The sequence below is a fragment of the Melanostigma gelatinosum genome (genome assembly GCF_949748355.1).
Source record: "Melanostigma gelatinosum genome assembly, chromosome: 5".
NCBI classification, from domain to species: Eukaryota; Metazoa; Chordata; class Actinopteri; order Perciformes; family Zoarcidae; genus Melanostigma; species Melanostigma gelatinosum.
The window spans coordinates 12,325,591-12,343,920 of record NC_136638.1 but is presented as its reverse complement, the minus strand read 5'-3'; the positions used below and the strand labels follow the sequence as shown (position 1 = coordinate 12,343,920).

General features: G+C 41.6%; 2 protein-coding genes across 2 annotated transcripts; one reads left to right on the top strand and one right to left on the bottom strand.

Annotated features, from left to right (window-relative positions):
* Positions 1-1,321: 1,321 nt before the first annotated feature.
* cdhr2 (cadherin related family member 2) lies at positions 1,322-12,836 on the top strand (the record flags this gene model as incomplete). The annotated part of the gene is given in 30 exon segments (XM_079268765.1): positions 1,322-1,372; positions 1,645-1,705; positions 1,708-1,719; positions 2,991-3,047; positions 3,130-3,189; positions 3,311-3,450; positions 4,123-4,245; positions 4,706-4,852; positions 5,193-5,268; positions 5,357-5,463; positions 5,955-6,161; positions 6,251-6,400; positions 6,529-6,690; positions 6,775-6,836; positions 6,943-7,186; positions 7,491-7,730; positions 7,831-7,900; positions 7,980-8,564; positions 8,671-8,742; positions 8,964-9,013; positions 9,115-9,266; positions 10,016-10,112; positions 10,206-10,294; positions 10,447-10,512; positions 10,787-10,925; positions 11,626-11,747; positions 11,905-12,018; positions 12,117-12,200; positions 12,537-12,585; positions 12,684-12,836. Coding segments are annotated over 30 exon segments (3,741 nt in total).
* Positions 12,837-14,756: 1,920 nt separating this feature from the next.
* On the bottom strand, positions 14,757-16,916 carry gprin1 (G protein regulated inducer of neurite outgrowth 1; the record flags this gene model as incomplete). Its single annotated transcript, XM_079268764.1, has 1 exon — positions 14,757-16,916. One exon carries the CDS (start codon positions 16,914-16,916, stop codon positions 14,757-14,759), a length of 2,160 nt encoding a protein of 719 aa, XP_079124890.1.
* Between the last annotated feature and the right edge of the window lie 1,414 nt (positions 16,917-18,330).

Genomic DNA, 18,330 nt, shown 5'->3' with positions numbered 1-18,330 from the left:
CTCTGTGTACTGGAAGGAAAAAGGAAAGAGTCCTTTCAACATGCCTATGTATCATGCCTATGTAACATGCCAATATAACTATAACTGTTGTTCTCATCAAAAAAATCAGTTTCTTAATTCATGAGTCAGTGTGCGGCATTATTTATCTTATAATATAGATAAGTCTTGTCTACGTGGAACGACAACACCCTGACTGACCCTCGGATCGTTCAGTTATTCATTCAAGTTTCCGTTTACTGGAATTGCTTTGCTGACGTCCCTATCTATTTAAATAACTTTATTGCAGGGAGTGACAGTCTTGTGTTTAGTACTGTAAATCCTAAACCAAAGTTGAATCGGTTTAGAATGTAAATCAGATTTCTGGGATATCTGTTATCAATGCCCAGACTGATGTTGATTATGAGTATTCTGTTCAACGAACTGAATGCTTCTCATCATACACACTGAGCTTCATCTTCTGACTTAAGACACATTACAGATCAATTCGACAGATTAGCATTGCAATCCTGATTTTAGCTATGCTAGCAGTATTGGTATAGGCATGTCACCCTTAAAAATGAATTGTAATAACTTTAATAATCCCATTACCTCCAGCAGTCAGTAATCAGGTTCAATTTAATTTTGTCCAATACTTTGTTTTTTGACCAAATACCAAATATGTAAGGCATTCCCATCAGACTGTACTTAGTGTTTAGTGCCAGCTACCTAGTGCTAGCATGCTATTACCTTAAACTAAGATGTTGAACATGGTGAACAGCATACCTGCTAGAAATCTGCATGTTAGCATTGCCATTGTCACTGTGAGCATGCTGTTAATTCGCTTTTAGCTCAAAGCCCTACTGTTTCTAAGCCTCACAGAGCTGCTAGCATGACTCAGTTGTTAAAACAATGTCCGTCCATTCTAAAATAAAGGCAATTTTCTCTCTTAAGAGCAGTTGGTATGACAGCTGAATATGTTACAATCAGTAGCAAGGAGAACAGAAGTGGGTTTTCGTATACCTTCATTCTGAAGACTCCATTTTAAAACAACACTGTTAAATGTTGTCTGTCGGGGTAAAGAGGAGTGGTGCCGTGGTTTTGTTTTGAGGCAAAGGTCTGATAATGAATGAATCCAGTGTGTAGAAGAGAAGACAATCTTTTGTGTACCAGCCTTTAATTAGGAGGGCAGGCAGGGGGGGCTGACTGAGAAGAGCTCGTTAGGGAGGTCCATGGATCTCTGCTTTCTGAAAAAGGCATTGGTCCACTGATTGGTTCTGATGAGACATGTTTTAGAAAGGCCCCTGGTTTTCGCAATGGAAGCGAAGAGACTGCTGTTGTGGCCATGACAACAGAATCCCCCATTCAAAAAGAGCCCCTGGGTTCTGATGACCCAGTATGGCAAGCTGCCATGAATTACTGAGGACTGGCCATCCAATGATGGGCTGAGAACTACGCCTGTTCCTGTCTCTCATTACTAGGCTTGAACAACCATAATGTAGTCAGAGCAAACAACAGGTGGATGTTTCTGTTTAATACATCCATTTCACTTCAGTGCAATGCTTTTGGGTGCTTTTTTTCCCAGAAACATACACACAAAGGTTTACTGCTGTGTTATTGGCTGTGCACTTCGTGCTCGTGTTAATCATTTATATTTACAACTGGAAGGCAATATTCACAAGTAGGAACAAGAGCCAAAGGTCTCATCCAGACACAAAGGAGAACGTCCTCGAATGTCGGCTGGTAAGTCTGATTGCTACGTTTCATATTTAGGTTTACCTTTTTAAGTGTTAGCGTGATGTTTTCAGTTACCATATAGCATGGTTAATGGTGCTGCTCTCTTCAATCTGACAGAGTAAACTATGTTGTACTGTACTGTATAACTTTATCTTACATTTATAGCCTATACTTGTCTTTGCATAGATAAATATTTAAATTAAACAATTCTAAGAAGCATGGAAGTATCAAAGTCATTCATCCACCGAAGTCCGAGCATTAACAATCAGTGTATTCTCATGATATTAATTGATCATTGCTTACAACATACAAAACCTTACCGGAAATGCAGATTCCATTTTGTTTCTTTCTTTAACGAAATAGAAGAAGAACTTAAGGTAACCTATAGGGGTACTTTAAAATGACTACTTGTTGTTGTTGTTGTCTCTTGAAGATGAACTTCATCTCGATGAGATTAAGGGGGTTTTGTTCCCTTGTGTTGCTCATGTTATATTCAAATGTTTCTAATGTACAACTTCTTGCTTACATTGAAAAACATTATGTCATTAAATTCTCCAATTTAACATAATTTAACGCAAAGCAGGTCTTGTCTAATTACCTCCAACTGTATCAAGAGGAAATCACACAGGGCAGAAAGCTGACGCTGCTCTGTTCTCTCTGTCATGAGACCGTACATCATGTCACGAGACACTGCTCAGTGATATCACAACAGGTGGTAAAAAAACCTGCTATGATATTGTTAACGTGGGTGCGGCCATATGCAATATGCTGTTACATTTCAACCCATGATTGAGGCACATAAATGACTTAAATGTCTGAATTTTGAAGGTTACATCAGAATAATCTATTTTTTATTTTTGCTTCATAAGAATTGCTGATTCTTGTTTCGATTAATCGATTTAGCCAGAACATTGTGAAAAATGCCCATCACAATGTGAAGTCTTCAGATTGCTTGTTTAGTCCAACCAGAAGTCAAAAAAACTAAAAATAATTAATTTACAAAGATAATAAATCAGGAAAAAAGTCTCAGAAGCCTCACATTTGACAAGTTGGAAGCTGAGTTGATCACTATTTTTCGCAGGATGGCTCTATGGATGGCAAGAAGGCCGGTCCAAATCTTTGGGCCAGACTGAAATTATGTTATTATAATTAATTGTTGAGTGGATGCAACAACTATTCAATGGCATTAAGTGTTAACACAGTATATCTAATTTGTTGTTGAATTGACAAATTGTATCAGCTCTACTTATCAGATTGCTCATTCTTTTTATTCGCAGACATGGAGGGGATCACAGGAGTTATGATGGTGTTGTGCCTTATTGGCTTCAGTAATGGTGAGTATTTAGTTCGTTTTATTGCAATTTTGTCATTATGTCTTTACTATGTGACATTCTACTTATACTGTGTTTTCTACAGCAAATACCAGTCCTACAATCAACTCTGTTGTTCACAATGTGTGTGAAGACGCCCCCAAAGGTACAGTATATACTATGTGTGTGTGTGAATTTTTGAAAACCGTTTTTTGTTTCACTTTTGCATGATACCTGGACAAATACTGCACACATTTATTTATGTTCCACCAATGTTGTTTTCACAGGTGCCTACGTGTTTACTATAGACGCAACAGACGCAGAAAATGACCCATTGACGTATTCACTCACTGCGCCCAATGACGACTTCTTCACAGTTGAGAGGAACACCGGGCGTGTATCAATCCTGATGCCACTGGATAGAGAGGTATGTGGCGTGGTGGAGTTAGAGATCCTTCGATTCTTCAATGGTTTCATTTGGATTCTGTCTTATTTCTGTCTTATTTTCTTTATTCTAGGCTGATAGTGTAATACCACTTGGAGTTGTTGTCGATGATGGTTCCAATCAAGTAAGTTTCAGTTAATGTTAATAATCCATTTATATCAGTTTGTTCATTATATTCAGAGTTCACCATGCAATGTTTTTCAGACACCAGAAGAATTAACTATAATATTGGGAGAGGCCAATGACAACCAACCCATATTCAGGAACACTCCATATGACATTGAGATCGCAGAAGTAAGTCAAATGTATTGATTCTCGTAACCTATTTGTTCATCAGTTTGTCTTTTCTAGCATCAAACTGCCAATCCATCATGATGTCAAAATTAGCCGACACAGTTGATAATGCTGAGAGATATTTGTGTGTTGAATTGTCTTTCTGTCTTTGAATTCTGTCTTTGTTTTTATCCCCTTCCAATTTATCAGAACACCACTATAAATGCGATTCTTTTTCGGGCAATGGCCACTGATGGAGACTTTTCAATTAGTGGTGTTGTTCGATTCAGCATTGATGAAGTAAGCTTCTTTTGTAAATCATGTAATTGATTCATATCATATTCTGCTTTATTGAAGTGTAATTTATATGATATTTTATAGGTTACTCCAAATGATGGAGTCGGTCTTTTTAGAATTGAACCCATAACTGGGGAAGTGAAATTAAATGGACAACTGAATTACACTTCATTGGGCACGTTTTATCGGCTGAAGATTAACGCAACTGTAAGTACCATGCAATAGTAAAACAACAGTTAGACATTTTGGGAAATGCGCTAATTTGTGTTCTTGCTGAGAGTTAGGTGAGAATATTGATGCCACTCTCGTCAGGGAGTGGTGTCAATCTTCTCATTTATTAACTGTGGGCAAGATACTGAAGAAGCATATTTTTCAAAATGACGTACTTGGATTCAGTTGTTTTTCCCTACATTTGTATATTTACCTTAACCATGACATGAAAAGTTTAAGGAGTAAAACGGGGTTCTGCTCTGTTGTGAATCTAAGGCAAAACTGATTTCTGAAGTGATTCATTATTTCATTGGAATACAATTTTTTTTTTTTATATTTAAGACAAATAATGATGATAATTAAATGTCTGATTTTGTATACATCACTTTACTAATCTAGAATTATTATTGTGGTAATAACATTATAGGATTTTGACAACCTTGTTTGTTTGCAACAGGATGGCGGAGGCAAATGTTTTTACAATACAACCAATTACTTCTCAAGCATCACTTTTTCCTCCATTACGGTTATGGATGTCCCAGACCTCGACCCACAGTTCATTGGTATTCCCTACGTAGGGAGAGTTGAAGAGAACGCTCCCATGGTAAGTGCTGATGCATTTTATTCTGAGCGCTGCGTTGGAAAATGTGACTTAACTGGACTGATGTTAATTTTCAAAGAGTAATTAGAAAGGAGATGAATTACAACCAATATGTCGTCCAGTGCATTCCATTCAGTTGTTGCACATTTTCCTTTGTGTTACGTCTGCTTTTCATTCTGATGACGCTGCGTGTGCTTGTGTAAGCCCAGGATTGATGTATATCTTTAGACATTTTGTGTGACAAAGCTGGTGCAAATCTCGTTGTGATTGATACAAATCTACAGGCAGTAAGCCTGCTTTGAGTTGTGTGTGGATGTTAAACTCTTTTTTGTTTCTTTGCCAGGGCCATTCTGTGTTCAAAGTGACTGCCCTAGACCAGGACACAGGAGTCAATGATGATATGATCTACAGCATTCAAAGTAAGCTCGATCAAGCTCAGCTAGAACAATTTCTTCTTTGTACCGAGTGAGTAAGAAATGTTTTTGTTTCTTCCACATTGTTTGACAGGTTCCACAGCAGAGGGCCTGTTTGCAATCTCATCAACTGGCGTCATATCTGTACTGTCGGCTATTGACAGAGAAGATATTGGTGACACTGTTACCCTGACTGTAAAGGTACAGTTGGTTTTTTTGAGCAATACACCAATTCCTTCCGCTGTATGTAAATTTACTTTGTATCCATCTTGCATATATTTCCAGAGCAACACTTTTAAAAAAACCAACATTTTTTATCCCTGTTATTTCAGCTTTAACACTTAATACCATGACTGTTTGAATTACTTACATTCAGCGTCTTAATAAGGCTTCATGGCTTCATCCTCCCTCCTGTGGCTCCTGTAATGAGAGACAAGGAGGCCAGAAAGAATACAAACGGTTTGTGAGGGAGGGTTGTGAGGAGTAGAAGATCTTTGTTCTTGAACATTATGCACATTAACTTCACTTATGTTGGAAACAGCCTCCTCTCAATCACAGCCCATGAGCACCCAATCAAAGAAAGATGCCTGCTGCAGTCTGTGAAACATAACAGAAGATTATTATTGAGAACCTTATTTAATGAATTCATTTTTTGCAAATGTTGAGACTTGTTGAGTTTTTTTCTATTTTAGGCTACTGAGTCGAAAGCAAACATCCACGGGTTCCTAGCCAACACCACAGCAGAAGTACAGATCAACATCATCGACGTCAATGACAACTGGCCGCAGTTTTACAAATGTGGAGATGAGTGTGTGATAGAGAGTCACTTCACAGGAGAGGTTGTTGAGCACTGGTTGGGCTCTGTTTTTCTCAACATGACTGTCAAAGATCTGGATAAGGTGAGAGAAGAAATCACCCAAAAAGGGGACATTCTTCAACTAAAGTGAAATGAGTGAATTAAGAAATATTCTTTCATGGCTTTACACAGTTTGCCGAAACTTCTCTAACCCTGGAGGGGGATGACAAAGACGTATTTTCTGTGCAACCGCAATTTACAATGTCAGACAGCATCGTTCAGCTGCAGATCAAGGATCCCCAAAAACTGGATTTTGAAAAAATACAGCAAATGGTTCTGCAAGTGAGAACAATTAAATTTGAGTCTATGATCATAACAATTGTGACATTTTTCACCCTTTCGTTATCATATTTGTGATTTAAAGCACTTTGCCAGTCTGAGCTGCTTCCCATGCTTGTGTTATGGTGCAGGTCATTGCCACAGATGGAAAAGAGCACAGCTTCCTTTCCACTGCAACAGTTACTATTAACATCAAGGATGCCAATGACAACATCCCTACGTTCCTGCAGGACACGTATAAGTTGAACGTTACTGAGCACTCTCCTGTTGGGACAACATTGGACACCTTAACTGTAAGTCCTTTACTATCTGGAGTCTTACTTGCATGTAACAAACACGTAGCACTTGAGGAGCACACAATGTTTTTCCCCCCTCAGGCAAACGATCCTGATACGATGGATCAAGGCCTCATAACCTACAAGCTCCTTCCAGACAGCATGTACGGCAAACCAGTTAGTCTGATAATTTGAACACAGCCACTGTGCAGCTGTTGCTGTCATGCTAACTGAGACAACACCACTGAAAAGTCTGTATCTGTGTTTCAGACTACTGTATTTTGATGTGGAGCCAGATACGGGCAAAGTTTACGTGAAAAACGCAACTCTGCTGGACCGTGAGGTCAGATCTCTGTATTCAGCCACTCTGCAGGCCAGAGACACAGACGGCAAGCTCGGCAGCACAGTGCTGGAGATCACTGTGACTGACATCAACGACAACGCCCCGATCATCAACAGAGACACTTACCGGGAGTTTGTTAAAGAGGGTGAAGAGCTTGAACTTCGGATAGAGGTAACTGTGAGACAATAAGAGAACAGTTAATACCTCCAACTCTTAAGTGTCGGTGCTATACTTCACAGGATGAATGATATATTGTTATTCTCCGTGTCAAACCTCAATCCCAGAGATTGTAACATAATGGAAAAGGAAAATTACTTTACTGTCTTTACTTTAGGAGAAAGCTAGGAACCCAAAACTGTATATTATTTTGGCCTACAGCCCCCTATTTCTAAGTCTTTTGGCAATGTAGTGGAATTGCAATATTTAGTAACTAATGTAGTTTCTTAACCATTTCTTCTGTTTCTCACTTGGACAGGCAACTGATGCAGATGACTCTGATACCAAAAACAGTCAAATAGTGTTTGGAATCGTTCCAAGCAAGTACAGTGATAACTTCACCATCGACCCTGACACCGGTGTGTTAAGAAACAGCGGCGAGCTTGATCGTGAGGCCCTGGACCCGAAGCTGAACGGGATGATTGAGCTCAATGTAACTGCTACTGACAAGGGTACACCACCATTATCCACCATGGTCACCGTTATCATCAATGTAGAGGTAAATCTTCAACAGTTTAGTATTGGTGCTGTGTTGCTACTGAAGCTGCCACTCCTGGCAAAGATGATAACCATCCGTCTTTTCTTTTGATGCATCCCAGGATGTCAATGACAACACACCACAATTTAAAGCCTCCTCTTACAAATTCTCTGTCAAAGAAGGACAAAAAGGTCGGTATTTAACTTTGCAAAGCACTTTCAAGTGTTCATAAATGTGGCTGGATTCTAATTATATTTTCGATCCAATCAGGTGCCTTTGTGGGTTCTGTTCAGGCTGAAGATTTGGACCAAACAACAGAGTTTGACCGCATTTCTTTCAGCATTATTGAAGGAAGCTTTGGCAGCTTCATCATTCGCTCCTTCGCAGAGGAGCGGGGTTACAGGGGAAACATCACTGTGGACCCCGACATTGAGCTGGACTACGAGAGTGCTCGCAAGCAATTCCGACTGCAGGTAGAGGCAACAGATCTGGAACAGAAGAAAGCCGTAGTGACGGTGGAGGTGCACGTGTTGGACGTGAACGATGAAAGGCCCGAGTTCAAGCCATCAGACCCAGTGACAGTGAAGGAGAACATCGCCGTTAGCGGGCCTGTTGGGAGCTTTACAGCGCAGGACAAAGATGGAAACCACTCACTGGTCTACGAGCTGGAATCCATCAAATGCAGATGCAACGGTTCTCTGACACCCTGCAGCTGGTTTATTCTGGATCCAACGGGGGAAGTCAGAGTCAACCCGGGGCACACTGTGGATTATGAAGAATGTGACCAGGTGCTGATGGAGGCTCAGGTGGTGGACGAGTACACGGAGAAAGGAGAGAACAACAGCGTCACAGCAGGTTAGCACTGGGTTGTTGTACAGATAACAAAAGCAGTAAAAGCATTTACAGACCTGCACACACATCTCATGTCATTTTACTTCATTTTTCTTTTGCAATATTTCAGGACAAATGGTGATCAACATTGAAGACATCAACGACAATGCTCCCGAATTCATCTTCTCAGATTCTGTATATGGTAAGTGTATATTTGAGATTCTATGGCTGTGATTTAATTTAATTTTAGCAGCCTTTGTTTGGCTTGTGACCCTTTAAACTAAACTTCAAGCTGTCCCGCTCAACAAAAAGCATTACCGGTAGTCACAGTCAATGGACAAAGTAATTTAAACTCATAAACTTTATTTTGAGTTTTTAATCAACATTAAAGTTCAATACATATTTGTTTTCTTTGGATTTCAGTTGTGGTGTCAGAAAGTGCAGGCAAGGGGACATCGGTAGCAGGAGTCACTGTGAGTAATGCAAAACAAATAACTGACGTGATTTCAGCTTGTAAATGAGATATGCGACATGACGTCTTGACATTCCCGCTGGTATCTCTCGCTGCTCTCAGGCTACAGACCGTGACTCTGGAATAAATAGGCAGATTGAATTTAAAGTAACCGCAGTCCACTTCAGAGACACCAACAATCAAACAGATAACACGAAGATTGTGTTCGAGGCCGTCACCACACAGCAAAAGGACATATATATTGGAATTATTCAGTGAGTACAAAGTCATTCATCAGCATCATAGTGCCATATCTCATTCTGCTCTCAATAATTATTTGTGCTTTTCTCACAAGCTTTTGTGTTTACCGCTGCACTCGTTTTTTTGTCGAAATGGAACCTGGACCAGAGCCTCTCTTTGAAAGGACTGTTAATGTTTATTGTTGGAAAGTTAATAAAACAACTACAAAGAGACTCAAAGTGACTTCAAAGTGACTTAAACGTGACTTCAAAACCACAGAGACGCAAAACAATTATAAAGACATGCAAAGTGAACAAAAAGAGACAATACGACAACAACGACAACAACCAAAGAACTATAAAGAGACATATTGCGACAACAGAGATGCAAACAACTACAAAAAACACAAAGAGACACAAAATGACGACAAAGAGACACAAGACAGCCACAAAGGGAACTACAAAGTTGGCAGATGGACAACTACAAAGACACACAAAATAACTAGAAAGAGACACAAAATTGCCATCAAGACAACCACAAAGGCAACTACAAAGAGTCACAGAGTGTCTAGAAGATGGACGACAAAGAGACACAAAAGGACGAGATAGATCACTACAAAGACAACTACAAAGAGACTGATAATATTACGACCATGTGTATCTGTATCTCTGGGTGTCTTGGCCCTGTGTGTGAGGGGTGGGCTGGGCTTGTACATGTCTGTGCCAAGGGGGCCATTGTCTCACAATCTGCCCATGGCTGGACTGATTTCCTCCACATTCCACAGAACTAGCGAGGCACTCGAAACATCACTGAAAGGGACGTATTTGGTGACAGTAAGTGCAACTGACACCGGCGACCTCTCCACCAGCACTGTACTGGAGGTGAGTGACTCAAACCATGCAGCTGGATTGTCATTCATATCAGACGGACAGTATGACTTCAGCCTGATTTCCTACTTCTTATTATTTTTGCAGATTTTCGCAATTGATGTATCATATCAAGTGCCACTTGCATTTACAAGACCCCAAGCTGTTGTTGAAGAAAGCATCAATGACATCACCAGGTACATGTCTCCATGCTATACTGTGTTTTAGTCAAATTTGAATCAGATGAGACTGAATTGAAGATTTTCTCAATATTTGATTTATTTGACACTTACATTTGTCATGTTTTACATCGGGGACTTGGCATTTTCTCTGATCTCTGAATTTCCAGAGCCCTTATGACTGCAACCAAGGCTGCTGTAGAAATCGCTTCCATCGGCAATGCTGAAGCATCCAGGCAAGCGCTCTTTTCTTATCACCTCTAAACTTGAATCACCATACATACAATTAAATGATGCGGTCTGTGAATACAGATAAAGACCAATTTATGCCAACAGGAACTCAGATCATCTTCAACTCTTTGGTCGAATGCATACACTGCTGTCCGCTAGGTGGTGCCAGTGTCCCTGTAAACAACTATGTTGTTGAGGACAAATTATTTGCTGATAATTGCAATTGTTCATTTGGGGTGGCTATTTCAGGTGTATAAGTGAGTTGTGTTTTTCTCTCAGGGTTTCAGGTAACACCATGATAGTGGCATATTTTGTCTACTCCAACGGGACAGTTCTTACCACTGATGAAGTGACAAAGATGATCTCTGATGATACTCAACAATCTCTTGTACTTATAAACCTTGGCCTTGCGGACATTGTGAGTATGAGCAGCTTTAGAGTTTTTCTGAAACAGTCTCTTTTCTGTCATGTTGTACTTTCTTCAACTTAATTCAAGCAGCCTTACTGTCCTCTTGTTAATTGCCGGAGTAGATTTCCATAACTTCCTTTCCCGTTGTTGATGCATAACTTTCCACTGAACTGGAAGAGATTTCCTTTCATACAGCACAGTGAGAAATCAGTACCTCTACTGTTAACTGCAACAGCTTTATTACCTTGTTTGTATCTGATTTACAATGCAGAGGGTGCAAACGTCCATAATAAACATTGATTGTTGTAAATGTACAACATATTGAGCCTCATTGGAAGCTAACATGAATGACAATTAGTTTGAAGTATGATATAGTCATACATTCATTTAGTTGTATTCTCACAATACAGTATTATCGTTGTACTTTAATTCGTGTCTGAGATTTGTTTAACCTAACCAAGCCAGGGTGACGGATTCTGGTTTGAATACCGAAATAATCACTACGATTGTATTAATCATTACCATAATTAACTATATTTTACTATAATGTACAAATAATAATAATCAGGATGTTATGAGGAGTCTATTGCAGAAGAATTGTCAGTGAACTGACGGTTTTCATGTTTGTTTCATTACAGTATGTGTTCAATGAAACCTCATCGGTCCGCAGACAGGAGTATACTAAAGAGATTTCTTACTTGTGTTCCAGGGTAAGGCTCCTGTGATCAAAACAGAGACTGACTCTTTGAAGTACGGCCTGTTCGGGATGGTGGCCGGCCTCGTCGTCGTCATGGCCGTGCTCACCACTTCACTGATGTGCACTCGCAGAAAGTAAGAAGAGGGATTTGGAATAAAGTTAGGGACAGGATGGAACGGGACAATTAAGAACCAAAGTTTATCCCGGTGAAGTTTCTCAAGAAGCATTTATCAAAAAACATCTTTGAAAGGTACTATGTCTGTTCACAAATCAACTCACTTCCCACTACAGCTACAGGAGGAAGCTGAAGGCCGCTAAAGCCATGAACTCTGCAGCCATGGTGACTTCTGACAACCATAAAAGTGGTCCTGTGGTGCCGGGAACCAACAAGTACACCATGGAGGGGTGAGGAGACAACAGCGTTAACGAGATAAACGAATGAATACATGACTTGAAATGTGACACGTGTTTGTCTTCCTATGTATGTCATTATTAATGAACAGGGCGAATCCGGTTCTCAACCTCAACATCGACACAACCATGATCCTGGACATGGACGAGGACAGCTCAGACGTGGACAAAGTCAGGTGAAGAAAACCTCTCTGTGGCTGTCTGCACCATCTGTTGATAGCAGTTATTTGCTCCATCACAAGGTGGTGGCTCACAGTGACACACGACCTCGCGCTCCACTCTGTCACCGTGCTGGTTGATAAACTGGGAATGTTTCCAGCTGAACATTTTGTCACAGCGTGCTCATGACAGCGTGTTATGATGGAGGACTGGCTCTCCAACGTTGGCATGTGACCTTTATTTACATCAAAAACCGTAACATGGATTTCAGGAAAAAAACAACAACTCTCTTTATGAAATTCATGAATATGGAGATAACTTTGATCACTTTGTTTTTCTTTTTCCCACAACAGCCTGAACTCCCTGGACTCCATCAGTTATGAAAAAGATAAATCTAACATGGTGAGTTGGCATTTTAAAGTCTATCTTCATTTGTATTAATTAGAATTGTATTAAATTAGAATACGGCCTTATTTAAATACATGTCTGCTCCTCATTAGATGAGCATCCAGGAGGAGGAGGAGGATGACAGCAGGCCACCGGAGTACATTGAGCCTCTGGGTGCAGCCCTGGCCCAGCGGGGCCAAAAGAAAGGCTCCGACAATCCTCACATTGGTTTTAGTAACCCTGCATTCAGCACTACAGACCTGTGATGGATACGACGATGGCCTCGGATGGACATCATGTTGCTTCTCTGTAATCAGTCAAACACATTGATGGTGTTGGATGAAGTCTTTGTGTCTCCAAGTAGCTTTCTGTGGTGACCAATTGTAATGAGTTATTAATATAATGCACAAGCTCAAGTGATGAATTTGCTATGTGAACACATTAAATTCAAGGAATAACAATAAAGAAAACCAAAATTGGAGATGTTACTCTGTGAAAACAATATAATGATACCACATAGTGTATCGATATTGTGAAATCTGGTTTGGTTATTTAACAGACAGTTTTGTTTGTCAAACAGTTCAAGGAATACTTTGAGATTTTGGGAAATATGCTCATCCTCCAGCTAGCCTGAAAAACAGCCTTACACCACCTCAGAAGCTCAGCTGTCTGTTTCCAGTCTTTAGGCTAAAGTTGGCTAATTTCCTGCTGGCTGTGGCTTCACATTTAATGCAACGACACAAAAACCGTCTCTCTGAAAAAAAGCATATTTCCCCCCAAATGTCAAACTCTTCTTTTAAAGAATTCCTCATGTAATTGTAGCTCGACGATGAAAAATGAGACAGAAGCAAAGGGAAAGCAAACAAAATAATTGTTTCTTGCACATGTGAATCACTTTATTTGTTGTTAATATATTAAGCGGAAGCTTACAAATTATGGTTTGCTTTGAAATAAACTGTAATATGTCAACACACAATGCTATTTTTTTTTTGCAGCTGATGCTACCAGAAAGACATTCCAAAAAGAGTAAAATATTGCTCAATGTCAATGCATGAATTAATTCCTTTTTTTGTGACTGCACGTCAGCCAAAAGGCTTAACCGTATGCCTGTTTATTTTGTCAGGGTTTGCGTTGAGTTTGAGATTGTCATGCTGGAATAAAACCTCATGCAATGTGACTCCGTGACTTCGTACAAGCAGTGGATAGAAAAGTTTCCTGACATCTAAATGAATGTAATGTAAGTGCAATCTGAATAAAATCAATTTCGCCAAATGTGGATTTGATCCCACTTTTATGAATTTAACGCATGAACACCAACGTCACTGACACTGTAACAACCTCTGAATTAAAGCACATTCAAAATAATTCATCACATAATCTACAACTGAATCACTAACCATGGCATTATAATACAGTAAGTCAAGTCAGTAAGTAATGACTGAAAATACCCTCATATCAGCTGTCGATTGTGCTCGTCATTTGTACATTGTTATACTTCTCACAATACAATTAAATCTAAATTGTGCCAAATCTAAAAGCATAATATAAGACATACAACAGCCTGCACTACTGGTCGGGACTCCTCACACGGGCACATCAAAGCAACATTTACATCCATTTTAACTGCTATACACTTGCAACAAAATGACCCGCAGGTTGCAACGACTGACCACAAGTACATGAATCACAATCAACAACTGTCACTGTCATCTCGCTCAGTCGTAGCTGTGTTAAGCTTGTGAGCAACCGGGGGGAAGGATTGCCATATCGGCTTCATATTGTCCGAGGTGCATTTCACAAAGCAGCAACAGCTAAAACGACTAAGCAGACAGTTGAGTGGTCTGATTGAAAAACATGAAAGGAGAAGAGCTATCCAAGGCATTGATACATCTCTCCTTTTTCAAAACATGAAAACATGGAACTCCAAGAAGAAAAACGAAAATCCCATCTTGTCTGTCTGGTTCTCAATGCTCCATGATTGAAGTGTGATGTTAAATGCTTTTGTGCTTTTTCGTCTGGTGTGAGGAGGCGTTCTGCTTCTCACACATTCAACACAATGTCACGTCTTGAAGTAAATCAGCGTATAACTGACACATTTTTCACGTGATTTTTTTCGAAAATGATTATCGCACAGGTTTTCTTGTTTCCTTCTAAACAGCTGTTGTTTTCTCCACAGGATTCGAGTGTCACTCAGCGCTGTGGGCTCTGGAGCAACAATGTGGCTGCTGCATGTTCTCCATTAGCTGACGGAAAGGGTTCCTTCTGCGTCGGCTCACCTCTCCATCCCGATCTCCCCTTTTCCCTGAACGGCCCTTACCTGACCCGGAACCAGAACCAGAACCAGAACCGGAACCGCCCCGGATGGACTCTGGAGAGAGGGGCACGGCTGAGGGGTTGAGCGGGGGAGGGGGAGGCATTGAGGGCTTCTGCTTCTTCACCTGTTTCTCCAGGTGTTTCTGGATGGCTGAGCCCAGCACAGCCACTTCCACCACCGCCCCGTACACCTCCCACGTCATCCCCTTTTCATCCCAGCTCACCTCCTGCACCGGCTCCTCCTCTTTCTCCTGACAATTTATTGCCTCCTTTGTGTCGTCTTCAGCTGCTTCCACCTTTTTCTCTTCAGTTACTTTCTCCTCCTTTTTGTCCTCCACCACCTGCTCCTTTCTAACGTCTTCCTCCTCCACTATCTTCTCCTCTGTGCGTGCATCCTCCCCGATCTCAGGAAAAACTGTGATGGTGGGCGTTCTCGGGGTCATAGGTGCTGTAGCGACAGACCGAAACTCGATCTGCTGACCCACCTTCAGCTCAGCATCTATAGCCTCTGTGCCTGCACCTCCACATCTCCCCAAAGAGCTGGGGAAGTAGAAGGCTTGGTCACCCTCAGGAGGGGTCATGGGGCTGGTAGCTGCAGACTGGCACTGCACCACTTCCAGGCTCACCTGCGTGCGGATGCTGTGGCAGCCGAAGGGAGCTGGAGACTCAGGGACAGGAGGCTTTGCCACTTCTCTCAACTCACCGCCTGCACCTTTGTTTTCTTTCACTTCTGAATTCACGTCTGTTTTTGCTTTGTCGCAAGCAGAAACAGAAGATTTCTCTGTTTTCCTTTGCGGAGGGTTTGCAATTGAGATCTCCTGTACGTCAGGGGCAACAGTTTCTGTGGAGTCATTCTCCTTTCCATCCGCCCTCTTTGCATCACCGTTGTTCTTTCTTAGTTCCTCATATTCATCTATTTTGACCATCTCTGTCTCAAGGGTATAAAAGGATGACCCAGCCTTCTCTTCCCCTTCCTCCTCATTGTTGCCATAGTGGGTCACCAGGATTGTAATGTCTTGATCCATACTTCCCATCCTCTGTTGCTTACGCTGCTCATTACTATCCTCCACAGTTACTTGTGAAACTGTTAACCCGGCAGCATTGCATGAGCTCTGTGGAGATGCATTTGAGCTGAAGCACTGGCTTTGCTCCTTTGATGTGGTACATTTCAAAGTTCCAGTTATCTCTGACTTACTCTCTTCTTGACTTTTCGTCTTCTCTTGTTGGCCACGCTCCCTCTGCATCTCACTCTTTTTCACTTCATCCTGCTTCTGCACCGGCTCTCTCCCGCTAAGCTCTGGGAAAGCCGTGGTCGAGGGCGTCTTCGGGGTCATGGGAGACGTGGCCACAGAGCAGAACTCCACCTGCCGACCCACCTGTAGCTCTGCGTCTTTAGTGTCGGCACCCACAGCTCCGAACTTCCCGAAAGAGCTTGGGAAGAAGAAGGACTGGCCACCCTCAGGAGGCGTCATGGGGCTGGTGGCTGCAGAGCGACACTGGACCACCTCCAGGCTGACCTGTGTGCGTATGTGGTGCTGGCCGGACAGAGCTGGGGAACGTGGGCCTGAGGGTCCTGGGGTTGCTGGCACAAGCACCAATATATTTTCAATGTCTTCCCCTTTTTCTCTGCCATGACCTACGCTTTTATTCTTAGTCGTCTCCCCCTGAGTTTCTCCGTCTCCATCACTCGGGAACTTATTGGAGACTGTCGTGTTGTTATGTGCTGCTGTTGTTTTGTCATCTTCAGGCTGTCGTGTCAGAAGGATGGCTTCAGTCTGCGTAGAGTCTTTACCACAACCCCCTCCTGAAAGCTCTTGATCTTTGGATCCTTCATTCCGGTCTCGCTCTTCAACGTAGCTGGCATTCATGTGAAGTTTTGGCTGAGGAGCTGTTGACTCTTGCTTCGTGTTTATCTGAGGTCCGTCAGGCTCAGCGCTGCCATATGAGCCGCCTGGACGCTCTCCATCATCTGTCTTCTCACACGGCTTGCTGTCCTCCCTGAGACCACTCATCTCGTCCTTCAGACTTCCCATTTTTCCTCTGCATTAAAGTTGTTGAAGTACCTGCAGGGCACAACACAGCACTGACACACTGTGCAAATCCTAATCAGAAACTATAACAACAACATCGAAGCATAGAATGTGCTAAAAATATTCTGTCATACGATATCGACGTCAGGAATGCAAACACTGACATGTAACCAAGTTACAGCATTGCTACGATTTGATGGACATTATTCACATGATTATTTAGTATTGTAGGGTACTGTAATATCTGGGATATTTACTATTATTAAACACATGATTTGACTGCATTTGAAATGACAGATTCTTTTGCATTTTACCGTTAGATTGCACCTTTCTACCCTAAAGATTTATCCACACAGCCAATACATGCACAGGAACCCAAAGCACTTGTCAAATTTTAGCTATGAAAATAAACAGGATCAAACAAACTGCAGGAAATCACGAGTAACAGACATACCTCAGCAGTCCAAGTCAGACTGAAGTCTCTCCATAACTCACTCGCATTTGGGTCAAACGTTGCAAAGTCCCTCCGTTGATCGAGAGGCACATCTGTCTGTATATCTCCCCTGATGATATATGGTGATAGCAGTGGCTACAGGTTTGTCTCTAGAAGAATCTATCTTAGGCAATCCTCTCTCTTTAAGCTGTGGCTGTGTCTGTTGAAAAGCCTCACATTTTCCAGTTTCCCTGGAAACCACGGTCGGGTTCTGGCAGTGAGTGGTAATGTAATGCCAAAACCTCTCTTCAGCTCTCTAATCATCAGTAAATCATAGTAATTAACCACAGATTTTCATAGCAACACAATGGCAAACGTTGTGCAGAGAGATAAACCTGTGAATTAGTGAACTGGCTTTGAAGAAGGCAAAGAATTGGAGATAAAAGCTTTCATGTTACTACAGATGATCGGTGTGAGGGCTTCGAGAAGGAAGGTGGAGTATGCAACAGAGAGGAGAAGGGATTGTTTTTCTTAATTGTGGATAGTTACATTAGGTAAGACAACAACTTATGTGACTGAAGGGCACATTTGTATGACCACTCGCCGTGTTAAGAATGCACGATCGTAATAAAAAGAAGGCTGAAAGATCAAAAAGGCACTTCCTGTAAACCACAACCAATTGACATTTGCGGAGGCAGATCATCAGAGGCTTATTAGAGGACCAGAAAAGCATTGCACACTCTGGTCTTTGTGCAGGCAATTACTGAAATATCAGTAAATGTGAGTTTTCTGCTGCAACAGAAAGCACATGAAAGGCAGCGGGGGATATCGGCTGAAGGAGCTTGGGGGAAGAAGAGCTGCGCCTCCCACACAAACACACACTTGTGAACCACCATCTTTCCTTCTCATTCCTTTCTTCAACCTCTCCACTTTGCAACACGTATTGCTCTCGAGCCTCGATCATAGTCTTTCCCTGGAGTAACT